The 19,929-nt window shown below is 36.1% G+C and overlaps 1 protein-coding gene across 6 annotated transcripts in view; it reads right to left on the bottom strand.

Annotated features, from left to right (window-relative positions):
- Positions 1 to 19,929, bottom strand: part of METTL25 (methyltransferase like 25) — a 121,804-nt gene that overhangs the window by 15,215 nt on the left and 86,660 nt on the right. For 2 of the 6 annotated variants that reach the window (XM_020913318.2, XM_020913320.2), the window contains 3 exons: positions 8,813 to 8,887; positions 8,173 to 8,244; positions 5,248 to 6,671 (listed from right to left, as the gene is read on the bottom strand). In XM_020913318.2, coding sequence (XP_020768977.2) covers positions 6,579 to 6,671; positions 8,173 to 8,244; positions 8,813 to 8,887 — 240 coding nt within the window. In that variant the 3' untranslated portion in view covers positions 5,248 to 6,578. The other 4 variants (XM_020913319.2, XM_070454284.1, XM_070454286.1 and 1 more) reach the window with 4 other exon arrangements.

Below are 19,929 nucleotides of genomic sequence, written 5' to 3'. Positions count from 1 at the left end.
TCACACACACACACACACACACACACACACACACGAATATTACTTAGCTAAAAAAAAGAATGAAATTTTGCCATTTGCAACAACATGGATTGCAAGGTATTATGCTAGGTGAAATAAGTCAGACAGAGTAAGACAAATGCTGAATGATTTCACTTATATTTGGAGTCTAAATATCAAAACAAATGAACAAACAGAACTATATAGAAATAGACTCATATCTACAGACAACAGGCTGTCGCCAGAGGGGAGTGGGTTAGGGAACGGGAGGGTAGGTGAGAGAGATTAAGAAGTAGAAAATTCCAATTGCAAAACAAATGAGTCACGGTTATGGAATGTACAGTGTGGGGTGGGGAGGTGGGATGAACTGGGAATTTGGGGTTAGTAGATGCAAATGATTGTATGTAGAATGGATAAACCATAAGGCCCTAGTGTAGAGCACAGGGAACTATATTCAATATCCTGTGATAAACCACAATGGAAAAGAATATAAAAAAGAATATATGTGTGTATGGACTTCCCAGATGGTGCTAGTGGTAAAGAACCCACCTGCCAATCCAGGAGATGTGGGTTTGATCCCTGGGTTGTGGAGATCCCCTGGAGCAGGAAATGGCAACCTGCTCCAGTATTCTGCCTGGAAAATATCATGGACAGAAGAGCCTGGTGGGCTCCAGTCCATGGGGCTGCAAAGACTGGGACATGACCGAGCACATACACCACCACATCCATATTATATATATATATACACACACATACATATAATATATATACGAAGTGAAGTGAAGTGAAAGTTGCTCAGTTGTGTTCGACTCTTTGCAACCCCATGGACTATACAGTCCATGGAATTTTCTAGGCCAGAATACTGGAGTGGGTAGCCTTTCCCTTCTCCAGGGGATCCTCCTAACCCAGGGATCGAACCCAGGTCTCCTGCATTGCAGGCAGATTCTTTACCAGCTGAGCCACAAGGGAAGCCCATATATGTGTGTGTATGTATATACATATACATATATGATATATGACATATATATGACAATCACTTTGCTGTACAGTAGAAATACAACATTGTAAATCAACTATACTTCAAATTAAATTTAAAAAATAACTATGTAATATCTGAATGGTGACAGATCGTAACTGGAGTTATTGTGGTGATCATCTTGACTGGTATGGAAATATCAAATCACTATGTTGTGTAATGGGTACTAACATAGTGTTAACCGCAGACAAATTACACTTCAAAAGCAAACAACTCATAGAAAAAAGAGAGCAGCTTTGTGGTTACAAGGGAAGGCAGGGGGACTAGATGAAGGCAGTCAAAAGGTACAAATTCTCAGGTATAAGATAAATAAGTATTGTACTAGGGAATATAGTATACAACTTAAACACAATTAACATTGCTGCATGTTATATAGTAAATCTTTTAAGAGAGTAAATCCAGAAAGATTTTATCACAAGGAAAACATTTTTTTCTATTTCCTTAATTTTGTCTATGTGAAATGATAGATGTTCACTAAATAATGTGATAAACATTTCATGAATTTAAGGAAAATCATTATGCTGTATACCTTAAATTTAAACAGTACTGGATATCAACTATATCTCAATAAAACTGGAAGGAAAAAATGAGGCATATAGAAATATATATAAACATAAGTATGTACATATACACTCACACACGCACATATATGTTGGTGATGCTATCTAACCATCTCCTCCTCTCCTGTCACCTTCTTCTTTTGCCTTCAATCTTTCCCAGCATCAAGGGTCTTTTCCAATGAGTTGGTTCTGTGTGTCAGGTGGCCAAAGTATTGGAGCTTCAGCTTCAGCACCAGTCCAAGGGACTCTCAAGAGTCTTCTCCAGCACCACAATGCAAAAGCATCAATTCTTCAGTGCTCAGCTTTCTTTTTGGTCCAACTCTCACATCCAGACATGACTACTGGAAAAACAATAGCTTGGATTATATGGACCTTTGTTGGCAAAGTGATGTCACTACTTTTTAATATGCTGTCTAGGTTTGTCATAGCTTTCCTACCAACCAGCAAGCATCTTTTAATTTGTGGCTGCAGTTGTCTGCAGAGATTTTGGAGCCCAAGAAAATAAAATGTGTCACTGATTCCACTTTTTCCTCTTCTATTTGCCATGAAGTGATGAGACTGGATTGGCACAGCACAAAAATAGGCAATACTTTATAAAAACTAGAAATGGAGTATAACATCTAAAACTTATTAATCACTATGTTGCATACCTGTAGCATGTAATATATAAACCAACTATACTTCAATTAAAAAAAAAATAAAAACATGTATTTAAAAATACATTCAATTTAGCTCTTAGCCACCTTGGAAAAAATGAAACCACATGACTCATGCAAAGACTTTGGAATAACTATGCATGTTAAAGAGGGTAATAATAATAATAGTAATTATGTACAGTAGCTAGCAACACAAATTAAAGAACAATCAGATTTATGTGGTATAGAAAGCCTTTTGTATAACTCTAGGCATTTATACCTATAGATACAATCACTGTTTTTACCCTACAAAACACTTTTTTTCCCCTACAAAATCACTGTTATAAAGACGGTTAAGCTTCCATTTGTCTCCGTCTAGGACATTCAAAAACCACAACTATTGCTTTTATATTATGCATTATGTGCCAGGAATTAAGTACTTTACAAGGAGAACTGCAACCATCTGCACTAATCTGACAGAGCTATGGAATCTAAGAACTGAGACCACCTGTGTCAACAGGATTTATTTGTGACAAGAAAACTTTGCCCAAGGAAGATAAGACCTTAAACCAATAAATAACTTCATTATTTGTTTCAGGAAATTCCCATATGTTAATTTATCTCAGATAAACAATCTGTTCACCTTGGCAAAGAGTTAACTTATCAAGCAACAGTTTACTTATCATCAAGACAAGCTTTGAGAACCTCACCCTGCTATAGATACTAACCATAAAACTTGTATCAGGTCAGGAACTTTCCCAAATCCCTGTCTGTTCTCCACCTTAAAAAAGCTACCTTAAACTACTTGAGCCCAGACTTTCAAATCCTACAAATATTCTTCCCCCTGACTTCCCCTTCAGAGACTGTCCAGGAGGAGCTTCCTCTTACTGCAGAGAATTCCAATGAACTTAGTTTTGCTTGATAAACAGGGTGCCTAGAGATGTTTCAGAGAGTTCAGTGACACATGCTTATTCCTTTAACTCTCATAACATACTTGGAGTAAACTCTATTCCTACATTATTTCTGCAGATGAGAAGACTGAAGTACACCAAATAGTTAAGTGACTTAAGCAAGGACACAACTTAATTCACATGAATCCAAACTATGGTACTAATATTACAGATTCCCTCTTGCCCCCACATGTATTGATCTAAAGATGCACTAAAGAATCCTATGCCCTGATCCTCTCAGCTGTGTCCAGTAATTATAGTATTAATTACTGTAATCAGTAATTTTATTGTCTTCCTCACTGAACTCTTTGAGGACAGGGACATTTCTTGTTTGTCTCCATACTGCCAGTGCTTATATATATCTGACACATGGTAGGCATTCAATTATGCATGCACGCATGCTCAGTCATGCCCAGCTCTTTGTGATACCATGGACTGTAGCCCACCAGACTCCTCTGTCCATGGGATTTCCCAGGCAAGAATGCTGGAGTGGGGTCACCATTTCCTCCTTCAGGGAATCTTCCTGACCCAGGGATTGAACCCATGCCTCCTGCATTGGCACGTGGATTCTTTACCACTGAGACATCTGGGAAGACAGGCATTCAATAAATGTTAATAAAGTGAATATTAAATAAAGCCCTACTTTACAAATGAGGCTCTGAGATATTAAAAGTCTTGCTTTAACTCTCCCAGAAAGTAACTGTCAGAACTGGTGCTCTTGCCAACGCACCATTCTTTAGTTCAACTTGTAAATGAGCTCTCAAATGGCAGCTTTTATGAGATGAGGGTCTACATACAGTTCAGTGGGGATTCATGTGTATAAAGTCCTACCAAAATATTATATTTCTTTTCTTTTTGCTGACATCTTATCTCAGTGTGATCATACAGATTATCTCATGCTGATTTGATGCTGATATCTGATTACTAAAAAATGGGAGGTGTTCATTGGTTAATGCAATTTATGACAATGTTTTAAAACACTGGGAAGTTACTACAGTTTCTTTAGTATTAAAACATTTGTAATACTAAATAGAGATTTACCCATATAAGGTTATTTTTTCTTTATTATAAGGAGGAATGAATGTTATATAAATATTTGAACTTTAGAAAAAAGTTTAAAATTTTACATAGAGGTAAAATTATAAAAGGAAAGAAAGTAGCCTGGAAAGGTTATCTGCTCCTGAGAAAGCTACTCATACAAGAAACAACATGAGGAAAGAGAATAAAAAAGCAACCTACAGACACACATCAGTCAGATGCAAATGTGCAAACCCTGTTTAGATTCTGAATGAACCAACTGATGTATTAATATATAAAGATATTTTGAGCCAATCACAGAAATGTGAGTGAGGACAAGTAATCGATTACTATGGAAAAAAATCCTTAACTTAGAAATATACACTAAAGTATTTCGGTAAAATAACAAGTTGCCTGAGATTTGCTTTAAAATTCTCCATGGAAGGTGGGTACGTGTGACAAGTGTGTATGCGTGCATGCTCATGTGTGTCCTGATGAAACAAGATAAGTAAATGCTTGCAATTATTGAAGTTTGTGATGAGTACATGGGTATTTATTATAGTCTATTCTCCACTTCTGTACATGTTCAAAACTCTCACCATAAAGAGCTTAAAAAATGGCTAATTTTCCCAGTGTCTTACTCAGTATACAAATCACCTGATCATTCACATATACTATTGTTGCTTTTCAGTCATTCAGTCTTGTCTGACCCTTTGCCATCCCATGGACTGTAGCGTACCAGGCCTTCCTGTCCTTCACCATCTCCTGGAGATTGCTCAAACTCATGTCCATCAAGTCGGTGATGCTATCCAACCATCTTGTCCTCTGTCATCTTCTTTTCCTCCTGCCTTCAATCTTTCTCAGCATCAGGGGTCTTTTCCAATATATACTGGTTACATCTGGGTCTTTTCACATATATACATATATATGTATATGTAATATGTATATGTATATGTGTGTATATACATATACACATGTATACACATATATACATATATATACGTATATATATATAGATAGATAGTATATATACACACATATATACTACACTGGGGTCTTTTCACATTTATTTCCCAGCATCAGAATCTTTTCACATATATACTAGCTACAAACTCAGCATCACAACCCAAAGCAAAAAATTATTCTCACCTGTGGATAGACTCTAAAATTTAAAGTAGTTACTCTTTCTCCTGGAAAAATTTTATGCAGTCTCTAGCTGAGAATCAAGGAAACTTTTTTTTCCCTTACCTGTCCACTTCTTCTGTGCAAATCAGAAACCTCATGTTTTCTGCTAATGAAAGGACTCTGCACCACTCTGGGCAGAGTAATGGTCTTCTCCTATTCACTCCTGCTTTTCCTAGTTTGACTTTTTACACAGCACCAGATGATTCATTAAGTGCCAACTCATCCTTTATTTTGGTAAGATGCAAAGCCCCAAGAATCCTTAAAGTGAGTAAAGAACAGACTTTAGGGCTCTGTGGGAGAAGGCGAGGGTGGGATGATTTGACAGAATAGCATAGAAACATGCGTATTACCATTTGTAAAACAGATGACCAGTGCAAGTTCGATGCATGAAGCAGGGCATCCAAAGCCGATGCTCTAGGACAACCCAGAGGGATGGGGTGGGGAGGAAGGAGGGGGTGGGTGGGGTTCAGGATGGGGGGATACATATATACCTGTGGCTGATTCATGTCAGTGTATGGCAAGAGTCATCACAATGATGTTCAGTAATTAGCCTCCAATTAAAGTAAATTAATTAGTCTAAAAAAAAGAATCCTTAGGGTGAATATATCAATTATAAGACGCATATTCCTTTAAGGACACAGAATATTTCCTCATGTAATTTAGATTAAAACACAATATAAAATATTCTTTATATTAAGGACTTTTTATATCTGGCCTGTTTCCTGGGTATTTATTTAAGCATGACTTTTTCCATCCCGATAGCATGAAAAATCCTTCCAAAATGTGAAAGAAAATGCTAATAATCTTCAGGACCAACTAGTTTTACTGTAAGTATAACTATACCTTTCATATGTTAAGTCAGTAAAACGTCAAAATGTGATCTGCAACAAATAGCAAAAGTCTGATATTGAACAGGAAACAAGGCCCAGATTATAATGTCCTAGGGATGTACTAAATCAGAAATGTAGGTCAATCCTTTTCTAATTTTTTCATGAGTTTTAATTTTTTAAAATTAATGTATGCTTGGCAATGGAAAATGGATTAAGGCATTCTGCTGTTAGCTATTATTTTATTGTCTATTTAAGATATATAACAATGTTTTTCAAATATTTACATAACATTGTACTAATGTTTAGAAAAACAAAATTAGCAAAAGATGCCACAAACAAATATAGCTAATACCTTGCTTCAATTGAAATCATTGCTGCTTCTTCAGGGCAATAATGGCATAACATCTGGGAGATTTCACAGGATCAAACAACCTCACAAGCGCAGACCACACGATATGATCCTGTAAATTGATAAGTGATTTAAATAGACAACTGTTTGTTGAAGATACAAATGAGAGATGTTAGACTATATACCAGAAGATGAGAGCTACATAAAAAACAAACTATAGAAAAGAAAATTAGTCTTGTTGAAGAAAATTAACACAGAATTTCACCTCAGGAATTTACATTGAGGAAATAATTAAAGATGTATGTAGAGAGTGAAACACCAGCCTACTCCTTGTCACAACTGTGAAAAACTGAAAGAGGCTAGAAACAATTGGGTATTACTCAAATAAATCATATGATGAAACATCATTCAGCTTCAGTAGTGCATTTAATGAGACAGAAAAAAATCTAAATGAGACAAATTAGATGAGAAGCTTTATTTATGATTTGATTCAATTTTTAATTACAGTAGAAATAATGTGCTCATACATACACATGCAACACACATATATCAAAAGCTCTAGAAAACATAATAATTTAAGAGCTAATGCTGAAAGGTGAGATTACAGTTACTTTCAACTTTCTTTTAACATTTTCTAACATTAAGTGTGTATTACTTTTATAACAGTAATATTACTGAAAATATTATCAAATGAACAACTGTAGGATTTCTATCACTTCGTTACCAGTTAAACTTGGTACATACTGTTATGCCTACCTATTTTATTTAGGTCACTGGAAACTGTTTTGAAAAGGAAAATGATGAGTACCTAGTAAAATAAACCTGATTCTGTGAACTACCAAGGTGAAAAGCAAAAGTTTTCAGTGATTTTGAATTAGTAGCTTAGCAAAGTATCTAATTATTCAAATATTTAAAAACTTCCTTTCTCCATAAAAATATCATTTACTAAAACTCACTTGTTCCAAGTAGCTTGCTGGAAAGAAGTAAAGCTCTTCATATGATAAAAGAAATATTAACTTAAAGAGCTTATAGTGAAAACATAAGGCTGAATCTACAAATGGGATTAAACAGCTCAAAAACATAATTTGATTACAGCTTAGACTAGAAGCCGAAAAACACACTTTCCCTAAAGATAAACCAAAAAATCATTTTTCTAGTCATTCAACATAGATAAAACAAGTAAGACTGAGAAAACAGAAGCAATGATTAGAAAGAAACTTCAGTACTGCAGAGTACATATGTCCCCAAATTCAAAAATGCATTAAAAGCTGATTCTTACAAAGTGAAACGTATAAATGATATCCTTTATGCTGTATTCCTAGCTATCCAGTATACGTCACATATGGTGGTCTGTGTGCATTGTCTACTGTATAGTAATTGGCACACAATTAAAAGAATGTACACTTTATTACCGCACCTTTTTAGGAAACATCTGTTGTACATCTATCTGCTTTTGTTTCAAAAGAGATGGAAAGAATATTTAAACTTGGAAAATATAACGAGAAAAATTATCTTACTAGTTATGTGAAAGAAAGTTATCGTAGTTATAAGCAGATCGATATGACTGGATTTAATAAAGATACTTGTATGCATTGAAAATTAACATAATTTACCTGCTCTTTCAGGTAGCAAAGTCGATCCAGAAGAATCAAGGTCTCTATGCAAGGAGCTAGAACAACTTTCAGCTAAAAGAAAGAATAAGATAGCACAGTGGTACTTTAAAACAAACAAAAACACTAACTTAACACTTACATTTAAGAAAATATATCTACAGAAACTTGCATAAGACCAAATCTCCAATATCCATTGTACATCTTCAGAAAATAAATACTTCAGAGATCAAAAGCTTTTCTTTTAACAGTTAAAGGAAAAGAATATCCTTTGAGTGACTTTGGGATGGAATCCAAAAGCAATCATACACATGTGATAGAAAGCTTTTAAAGGGGTACTAAGAATGAAATTCATTAAAAGGAATGCTTGTGAAATAATTGCATTGAGACCAATATGTGTTCAAAGAACTCTAAAACTTCTTTCCATGCATTTCTAATACACTTTAAGAGAAATCTGCCATGTGTTCTCTTTATTACAGTACTGACACCTAATATAGTTCTAAAATAGGAAATGATCCAAAACAGTTTTTCTACATTAAGAGAAAAACAACATAGATTGGTTGGCCCCATAAAAAAAATTTAATAGGATCCCACTCAAGTCTAGCAACATATTCAGTTTAATATGTTTAATTCTGAAACTTACCATATTAAAAGCCTCCAGTTCATTCATTCTAGGTTTATACTTCTCGTAGTAGTCCATTATAATTTTTTCTGGCAGCTTCAAGATAAAACAACAACAATAATAAATTTAGTAACAGTTAAAATATTTTTTTTCCTAATTAGATGTACCCTAAAGTAAAACAAACATAATAATTTAAAGCAATCTTAGGTGTCTGAAGAGCTCTAAGGATGTTCATGAAGCAAGTCAATTTAATTAAATTCTTTCATTTAAATCTTCTGCATCAATATAGGTTATCCAGTATATCATAAGTAAAATCAACAATAAGATCCTATTAACTGATTTCAACAAGTAGTAATGAAATATTTACCTTCACTTGTTTCTATGTTTGGGGTACACAGTAGGTAGGAGCTCAATAAACCGTTTTCAAATAAAATTAAATTTAAACAATATATCTAAAATATATATATATATATCAGAGAGAATAACGAAAAGGCAAAAGGAATACAGTAAAGACATATTCAGATTAACCATAATTTCTTCTAACAATACTTAACCAATCCATCAACAAGCACCGCTTTCTGCTTTTTCTCTAAAACATGACACCCATAGTACGCTGAATCCTTGTGGTTAGTAGGCCACTTTGTACATAATTTATTAATACATGTTCTGTTCTCACCAGTTGAGCTTTATGCCTACTGCATTAAATGTATTTGTTCCTAAACTTTTTTATTAGTTATTTTATAATGACACGATATAAATATTAAAAATCAATAAAATATAGATGCAAACGGAAAAATTTCTTTATATGTTGAAAGCCTTTGTGAAAGGCTTGATAATGGAAAGTCACCAGAAGAAACTGCTGTCAAATTATATGTGATCAAGGGGTTTCCCAGGTGTCACTAGTGGTAAAGAACCTGCCTGCCAACGCAGGGGTCATAAGACAAGCAGGTTCGATCCCTGGGTTGGGAACGTCACCCAGAGGAGGGCATCACAACCCACTCCAGTGTTCTTGCTTGGAGAATACCATGGGTGGAGGAGCCTGGTGGATTAGGTCCATAGGGTTGCAAAGAGTCAGACACGACCGAAGCGGCTTAGCATGTATGCATGCATTATGTGGTCAAGACAAATGACAGACTGAATAAAAAGAGTCTAAAATCTGAAAGGATCTGTATTCAGATCTCCTTGCAAATGCATAAGTATTTTTTCAAAGACCCTATTCTTTCTCTATTACATGAAATTTCTTTTGAATTAAAAAAGAAAAAGGGTAACTAACAGTGAAAAGTAAGGCTCTGTTTTATCTCATCCAATTTCCAGTGTGGCCTTCCAGAAAATATTCATATCTCCCCATTGGTACAGAACCCAAGAAGATTATGGTTTTCTCTCCAGCCCTTTTTTTGCTCATCTTTGAATTGAATGAGTACCTCCTGAATCAAATTTTTACAGTAGAGTGTATTGGACTAAGCCTAGGCCTGAACTTCAAGCCAGCAAAACTCACCTTAAAAAATTGTGAATGTGTTTGAATTATAGCCTTTAGTCTTTACTTCTGTCCTGCCCTGTGAGATTAGCAGTTACAGAACAAGTCAGAACTCACAACTTTTTTTTCAGTCCTGCCTCAGCAGCATACTGCTTCCTACAAACACGGTTTTTCAATGTGATTCCTTGGGTTCTACAATATTCTCTGTGTCTCCTTTATGTCAAATTGAGAAATACCACCCTGGTCATACACTGGTTTTGTTTCAAACTAGGAGTTGTTGACTTTGCCCCTCAGGATATGCTGCTTTAAAGTACTGTACTGTTGGTTGTGCTGGCGATCTGCACGCCTAGACAATTCCTCTTGACATCACTCTGTATCCCTCTTCACCTTCACTGAACTTCATAATACACATGGTTGGAGATTTAACAGGATTTTTTAATTTGTCAAAAAGGACTCTGTATTTCTGTTTCTCTTTCCATTTGTTGCTTTTGCGTGATTTTGAAGAGAAAAGATGAGACTATCATCTTTACTTTCCTATTAAAAAAAAATGGATGTCTTTTGCCTTATTTTGAATAATCCCAAGCTGGATACTATAAACTATGCATTATAGATATTTGATGGACTGAATATAGATATTTGATGGACAAAATATAGATATTTGATGGACAGAAGTTAAGGTAGAAATCCAACTAGAGAAACTATATGCAAAGCTGTGTACAAAAAACAAAATAAATGGCCTTATTCTTATACCAAATGCTTGGTGGATACAATTATATTAATGTTTCTAAGTGAAAAATCCAGTGTTTAAGATTTGATTTCATGCTTTAATCAACTTTTCCAACTATCATTCTCATAAGATTAGATCAGAGAATCTATGGAAATTTTATGAAGACACTATTTAGTTCTAGGATGAATCTGTAACATATGCATGGTCTCATTTTACTGATGACATTACTGTAGTTAAACCCAGTAAGAGCCAAGATAGGGCAAACATCCTAGAGATAAAGAAGGCATCATAATTGAGGAGGTGCTTGGTGTAGGCAAGAACATCCATGGCAACTTACAAGTTGAAGTGTGCATTGAATGCCAGCTGGGAGCTTTGGTCATGAATTCCATTGCTCCTTGTGGCCTGTCTCCGGGACTCCAGAAAAGGGATTAATATTAGCTAAGGTGTATAATGGGGCCCTAGCTCAGTGGCCTGTGGTTTAGGTTTAGGGAGATACCCAGTCCTAAAGAGAAACTAGGTGAGAGACAGCAAATGAGAGGTCCCATCGAGGGGCTTTACGTTTTCCCCCTTACTGTTCTTACAATTTTTTTTTTTTTTTGGCATTTTAAACTGCAATAGTCCTGTTGGTTTTGACAGACTTGCCTAGTTTTTGATGACCTTGACATTACTTAGGAGCCCTAGTCAAGCATTGTGTATGATGTTCCATCACTGGGAACAGTTTTCCTCATAATTAGACTGGGGCTATAGATTTTGAGAGGGAGACTACAGATGTAAACTATCATATTCCTCATATCATATCCAGGACATTTACTATCAGTATAATCTGTCACTGTTGATACGGATCTTGAGCACTTGGCTGACATTGTTGTTATTCAGTTGCTATATCCTGTCCAACTCTTTGTGACCCCATGACCTGCAGCCTGCCAGGCTTCCCTGTCCCCCACCATCTCCCAGAGCTTGCTCAAACTCATGTCCACTGAGTTGGTGATGCTATCCAACCATCTCATCCCCTGTTGCCCCCTTCTCCCCTTGCCTTGGCTGATTTGCCTCTTTTCCTACATTATTTATTAAAATTGTCTTTTTATAGATCTATATATATGCGGGCCCAGATAAGCAAAAGTGGTTCATATTTCAACTCCATGGGGAATGGGCCAGATGAATGGATAAGAGGTACACGATTGTTCAGAGATCCTCCCCACACACTACCTGATCAGAAGACAGGTTAGCAACTGACCTTCTCATCAGTAGATAGTAGGACTGAGGCTGCTGATACACCCTTGGCTAGAAATCAAGGTGGGTAGATGTGGTACCACGTTGAGAATGCAAAGGAAAACTTCAATTAAAAGTGCTACTCCATAAATGGAATCATACAATATTTGTCCTTTGTGACTGGCTTATTTCATGTCTTTTATGAAAGACATAATGCCATTTTTGTCATTAGCATAGTCTCCTACATTCATTCATACTGTAGCATGCATGTATCAGAATTTTCTTCAAGACTAAATAATATTCAATTGTATATTCATACTAAATAATATTCAATTGTATATTCATACTAAATATTCAATTATATATTCATACTAAATAATATTCAGTTGTATATTCATACATTTTGTTTATCAATTCATCTGTCAATAGAGACTTGGTTTGCTTCCAAAAAAGAAAAAAAAGTGCTACTCCATGGAACACATCAATGATATGAAAATGAAAGTCTTACTGCTGACTGAGAAAGTTGAGTGGTCTGGATAGAAGATAAAATCAACCACAACATTCCCTTAAACCAAAGTCTAATCCAGAGCAAGATCATAACTTTCTTCAATTCTATGACGGTTGAGGAAGCTGCAGAAGAAAGTCTGAAGCTAGCAGAGGCAGATTCATGAGGTTTAAGGAGAGAAGCCATCTCTATAACGTAAAAGAGCAACATAAAGCAACAAGTACTGATGTAGAAACTATAGTAAGTTATCCAGAAGATCTAGCTAAGATAATTACACCAAACAACAGATTTTCAGTGTAAATCAAACATCCTTCTACTAGAAGAAGATGCCATCTAGCAATTTTGTAGCTGAAGAGGAGAATTCAATGCCTGGCTTTAAAGCTTCTAAGGGCAGGCTGAAATCTCTTGTCAGACAAGGGCTAATATAGCTGGGGACTTTGAAGCCAACCTCATTTACCATTTCCAAAATCCTAGGGTCCTCAACAGTTATACTAAGTCTACTCCGCTTGTGCTCTGTAAGTGGAACAACAGAGTCTAGATGTTAGCACATCTGTTGACAACATGGTTCACTGAATATTTTAAGACCATTGTTGAGATCTACTGATCAGAAAAAAAAAAAAAGACTCTTTTCAAATATTACTACTCACTGACAAAGCACCTGGTCATTCAAGAGCTCTCATGGAGATGCACAACAAGACTAAAATGTTACTTCCATGGCTGCTAATACAACATCCATTCTGCATCCCAAAGATCAAGCAGTAATTTCGACTTTCAAGTCTTATTATTTAAGAAATACATTTTGTAAGGGTATAGCTGCCATAAATAGTGATTCATCTGATGGATCTGGACAAAGTAAATTGAAAACATTCTGGAAAGTATTCACTATTCTAGATGTAAGAATATTGATGATTCATGGAAGCATGCCAAAATAACAACAGTAACAAGAGCCTGGAGGAAGCTGATTCCAGCTCTCATAGATGGTTTTGAGGCATTCAGACTTGAGCGGAGGAAGTAACTGCAGATGTGGTAGAAATAGCAAGAGAACAAGAATTAGAAGTGGAGCCTAAAGATGTGACTGAATTGCTGTACCCTCATGATAAAGCTTTCACAGATAAGGAGTTGTTTTTCTTATGCAAGAGCAAAGAAGTGCTTTCCTGAGATTTTACTCCTGGTGAAGTTGCTGTGATGAGTGTTGAAATGACAACAAAGGATTTATAATATTACACAAATTTAGTTGATAAAGCAAAGTTTGAGACATTTGATTCCAATTTTGAAAGATGTTCTGTGGGTAAAATGCTAGCAAAAAGCACTGCATGTTTAGAGAAATCGTTCGTGAAAGGAAGAGTCAACTTTACTGTTGTCTTATTTTAAGAAACTGCCACAGTCACCCCAACCTTCAGCAACCATCACCGCCATCAGTCAGCAGCCATCAACTCTGAGGCAAGACTCTCCACCAGGAGAAATATTATGACTAGCTGAAGCCTCAGATGATGATTAGTAGTTTTCAGCAATAAAATATTTTTGAGTAAGGCATGTATGTTGCTTTTTAAATACAGTGCTATTGCATATATAACAGACTACAGTATGGTGTAAACATAACTTCTATATGCACTTGGAAACCAAACACTTCATGTGACTTGGTTTACTGAAATACTCACTTTATTGCAGTGCTTCGGAACAGAACCCACAATCTGAGGTATCCCTGTGTTGTTATGTGTGCGTGCTTAGTCGCTCACTGTGTCTGACTCTTTTTGACCCCAAGGACTGTAGCCTGCCAGGCTCCTCTGTCGATGGAATCCTCCAGGAAAGAATACTAGAGTGGATTGTCATTCCCTTCTCCAGGGGATCTTCCAGACCCAGGGACAGAACCCATGCCTCCTGCATTGTAGGCAGATTCTTTACTGTCTGAGCCAGCAGAGAAGCCCTGTGTTATTATAGTGGTTGCAAAAAGCAGCGGGAAATATTTATGGAAATAATGAATATGTCATCACCAAAGATGACAGGCTACCTATATATTTAAATTGTATCAGGAATTCACTGTTTCTTTAGGGTCAGAGGACCTCATTTACTGTAGATCATTTATAAGTAGTCAGTCCTCAGTATCCATAGATGTAGAACCCACAGATACTCCACCATTTTATATAAGGGACTTGAGCACCCTTGGTATTTTGTTATCTGTGGGGGGTTCTGGAACCAATTCCCCAAGGATACTGAGGGACCACTGAATATCACTACATGAAAGTTTATGAGCATCTTGTACCTGTGGTTGTCTTCCCACTTGTATTTAAACCACTTAGTCATTATGATTACTATTGATTCATCTATGATTTAATGTCCACAGGTAAGTTTATTGGGTCTCTCCACATCGCCTGGTCCTTTGGCCTCATCTCTCACCACTGCCTCCTCCACTTGCTTTTATGCTTCAACTGTGCTGAGTCCAGAATCATGTTTCTTACATCTCTGTGGTTTTGCACAAGCTATGCTCCCCACTACACACATCTGAAGTGAGTTCCTTGCTCACTACCTGCCCATCTTGTTTGCTTAATGCATTCTTACACATCCTTCAGGACCAAGCTAATGCATCAATGTCCTCAGTAAAATCTTCACAGGCAGCATGAGTCACTCCAGGCATACATACTTTATATATGTATCTATTACTGTAAGTTCATGCTATAATTACTTGTCTTCTTTTCTCATGGGTCAGGTCTTAATTATCTTTGTAGCTCCAGAGTTTCCATGGTTTCTTGGCACATTGGAGATTCTTCAAAGTAAATATTTGCTGATGAATAACTAAATGATTGTAGTCTCAAAAGTTTTGCTTTTGCCCTACTGTTCTGGAGAAATATTTAAGGACAATTTTCTGAATTATCCTCTGCCAACTTCCACTAACGTTCTAAATGTTTAGTGATTTTCAACTTAGTCCGTTCAAGAGCACACATCGACCCCATTAAATCACCAGTTTTATTGTCTAGTTCATTCTCAATATCTGAGAGTAACATTATTTGAATATTCATTATATGTATATGGGCTTCCTGGGTGGCTCAGACAGGAAAGAGTCTGCCTGCAGTGCAGGAGACCTGGGTTCATCCCCAGGTTGGGAAGATCCCCTGGAGAAGGAAATGGCAACCCACTTCAGTGTTCTTGCCTGGAGAATTCGACAGACAGAGACCCCTGGTGGGCTACAGTCCAGGGGGCTGCAAAGAGTTGGACATGACTCAGTGACTTTGACTTTTGCTTTTCTATTTGTACACAGAAAGTGAAAGTGAAAGAAAGTGAAGTCGCTCAGCCGTGTCCGACTCTTTGTGACCCCCGTGGGATTGTAGCCTGCCAGGCTCCTCTGTCCATGGGATTTCCCAGGCAAGAATACTGGAGTAGGTTGCCATTTCCTTAACACACACACAAAAGCTCTAGAACATAAGTTCCTTTTATTTTCTTTTCTTATGGACAAATGATCCAGCTCATTCTTTCTCTAGCAAACAGTAGTTTCATTGCTTTTAAAATCGGATGCTTTAAAAATTTACGGATGTGTGTGTGCTTTCATGCACATGTGTGTGTGTATTACATGTATGTGGAAGCAGAAAGAGAGAAAAGCAATACACAACAAGGAAAAAAAAATGCTGTGGACCATGAAGATAATATGAAACCTTAAAGACAGTTTTGGAGGTTTGCTAAAATGTGGAGAGATACTAAAGTTTGGGACAGAACACAAAATTTGAAAATACCAAACTTTTTTTAAGGTCAAGGTAAAGTTAATCACTAGGATTTTGTTATTTTAGACTTTTGTAAAGTTCTATATAAATAATTTACAAAGAAGTAATTGTGCTTTACTAAATTATAAAGAATTTTACTATAAATTTCATTCTAAGAAGTCCATCTATTATAAACAAGATACTCATAGATGTAAAGTAGCTCATGCTCCACACCATTTATTGTAGGTTTGGCTTTATGGTGAAATCGAAATATTCTTCTTAAACAGAACTATATCTTATACAGGATTGAAAGAATATCACCATTAAGCGGTTAAAGCTATATAAAATTAAAGATCAAGGAGGAGATCATTTTGACAAGAAGTCTTCAAAAGATAAAAACAGAATCATTGCTTTTCCCCTCTTCCACACTCTCAGTTTCTTTGTATTAAGTGGCATTTTAAGATAATAGGGGGTTTACAATGAGAATGTTAATGGAATCATTAAAATGACAAATTCTTGAAGACAGCAGATCTCAACCAAGGGTGATTCTGCCCCTCAAGACATTTGTGTCGGTGTCTGGAGATTTTTTAAAAAAATTATTTTTGATTGCTACTATTAGGATGCTATTGCTGACACCTAGTGGGTAGAGGCCAAGGATGTAAAACATCCTACAACATACAAGTTAGCTCTCACAACAAAGAGTTACCCAAATGTGGCGAGTTTGAGAAATCCTGCTCTCAGAGATGTCCAGTGCTGTGGGTCACAAGTGACTACAGGACTTAAGGATTAATATTTACTGCTGTATATGGGCCACTTATACAACCCGCACATGCTTTTCTTGTCTCCTTTGGAATGATGTTTTTGTCTGGGAATATTCTTTGTCTTTCCACAGGTTTACATGGTTTCTTGTGACTAAGAAAGTATCAGAGCATGCTAGGAGATTTTCTAGGCACTTTACCTAATTATGCAATTTTGACTATGAAGAGATGTGCTTTGAGAAATCAGAGACACATCAACAGCAATCACCACATTTTCAATTATATGTAAAATTTGTTAATAAATGATTAAAAATTTGGTTAAAGATCTTCTAAATAATTTGATATATGTAACACTTAAAATTTAGGTGATTTTGATAATTTTTAGAATTAGAATCTCACATGAAAATTAATGTCATTTTTAAAATAAAACTATTCATCAATCTCTTTTTATCACGCATGTGGTCAAGACTTTCATTTTAGCACTGATACTTTATGATGTGAGAGAAAAACAATAGGATTTTGTATTAGATCACAAATGTAAGTTCAGCTTTAATAAGTTATCCTATTTCCAACTACTCTGGCCTGATAGACACAATTCTCTTAATTTCTCTCCCTTCACAATTAAAACAAAAAAATCCTCAAAACACATACTCATCTATTTGCTTCCTATCACCCCACTACCTTTTAAATACCTTATTATATTCTACATGTTCTTCCCCTTCCAGCTTGGGTTTCTCATCCCTTTTCTTTTCCTCACGTATTTTATTCAACACATTTGTCTGTAAATGAGCTTAAACAGTTTTAAGAGAAAAATCAGCAAGTCCTATTATTACCTTTTATTAACTAAGAAAGACAGTCATTTAAGACTCATCTTTTTATGGTGATACTTATCTACTTTAGTCTTTTTTTTTTTGTTTTTAATTGCACTTCTTAGCACAGTGGTCAGAGAAGGCAATGGCACCCCACTCCACTACTCTTGCCTGGAAAATCCCATGGCCGGAGGAGCCTGGTAGGCTGCAGTCCACGGGGACACGACTGAGCGACTTCACTTTCGCTTTTCACTTTCATGCATTGGAGAAGGAAATGGCAACCCACTCCAGTGTTCTTGCCTGGAGAATCCCAGGGACGGGGGAGCCTGGGCTGCCGCCTATGGGGTCGCACAGAGTCGGACACAACTGGAGCGACTTAGCAGCGGCAGCAGCAGAGTGGTGGCTGACAGTGGAGATTCTGATGGAAGCTGAATATGTGCCCAAGTTCCAGCTCTGCCCCTTCGACCAAGAGAAAATGACTTGCCTTTCTTTGAGGCTCTCTTTCTAGATCATTACATTGAGAATAATAAGTATCTGACATAAGAGTTTTAGTGAAGAGTAAATGAGATAATGTTGATGTTTATGGCATAATAACTAACACATAGGAAGTCCTCAGTAAATGTGTGTTAGTCGCTCAGTCGTGTCTGACTCTTTTTGACTCCATAGATTCAAGCCTGCTAGGCTCCTCTGTCCAGGGAATTCTCCAGGCAAGAATACTGGAGTGGGTTGCCACTGCCTTCTCCAGGGGATCTTCCCAACCCGGGGATCAAACCCAGGTCTCCTGCATTGCAGGCAGATTCTTTACTGTTTGAACCACAAGGGAAGCTTAGTAAATATTATCTAGTAATAATATTTTAATCAGTAATATAATAAGCATACTAAGAGACATTTACTATAGTTATTATTAAAGACAAACCTGGGAAGAGAAAGCCATCAGAAAAAATAAGTGACATTCTATCTGGATTTCAGGCAAAGGATAAAGTACTTTTAAGTAAAAGAATATTGGTAAAAATTATGCTTAAGTTTATGTTTTTAATATTACTGTAAGAAGTAGAATTGAAGTATGAAATAAATATATGCACTAAGTAAGACTAATGGAAGTAAGACCAGTTTGGTTAAAAATATATTTAAAAAAACAGAAATAAAAACAGAAATAAAATAACTAGGATAACAGTGTTTATTTTTATTTATGCAAAACTAGAAGGGTCTTCATTTTGGTGACAATAAAAATATTTATAGAAGTCACACCAATGGCATTATTATAAGCAGTACATATACAAAAAGTAGAATAAAAACTAGTATTATTTAGTTAAGTACTTGCTATGTAGAAACACTGTATTCAGTGTTTTATGTATATTAATTCATTTAATTTTTCTTGAATCCTAGAAATAAATGCTCTTTAATACCAGTCTAATCATTTTAAGTAATAAACAACTACAGAGTAAATGTGTAATTGGTGCCAAAAATAATAATATCCTTTAGCTTTGATATAACTTAACCATACCTGTATAATTTTTTTCCTTTAAGAAATCCTTTTCATTCCTTAACCACCTATTTCATTCTTGATTTCAATTTACAATCAACTCAAAATACCAAAGTGATCCAGGTTCAACTTAACAATTTATTTAATAACTCGTCTGAATTGTGTCACTTTTTTCTCAGTGTTAGAGTATTTATTGTCAGCAGTCCATCAGCTTACCTCTCTGTCTTCAATAATATGTTCTTAATTATTGCCTTGGGCCTCCTATGATGTTACAACTTTCCAGGATTCTCTCATTCAAAGACTTTTTGAATTTAAGATTTTTAATTTCAATGAGTTATACACCCTTTAAATGGGTACAATCCTTGGGCTGGAAAGATCCCTGGAGGAGGACATGGCAACCCACTCCAGTGTTCCTGCCTGGAGAATCCTCATGGACAGAGAAGCCTGGCAGGCTACTGTCCATGGGGTCACCAAGAGTTGGACA

The sequence above is a fragment of the Odocoileus virginianus genome, chromosome 24, assembly GCF_023699985.2.
Source record: "Odocoileus virginianus isolate 20LAN1187 ecotype Illinois chromosome 24, Ovbor_1.2, whole genome shotgun sequence".
NCBI lineage: Eukaryota > Metazoa > Chordata > Mammalia > Artiodactyla > Cervidae > Odocoileus > Odocoileus virginianus.
This window is presented reverse-complemented; position numbering and strand designations above follow the sequence as displayed.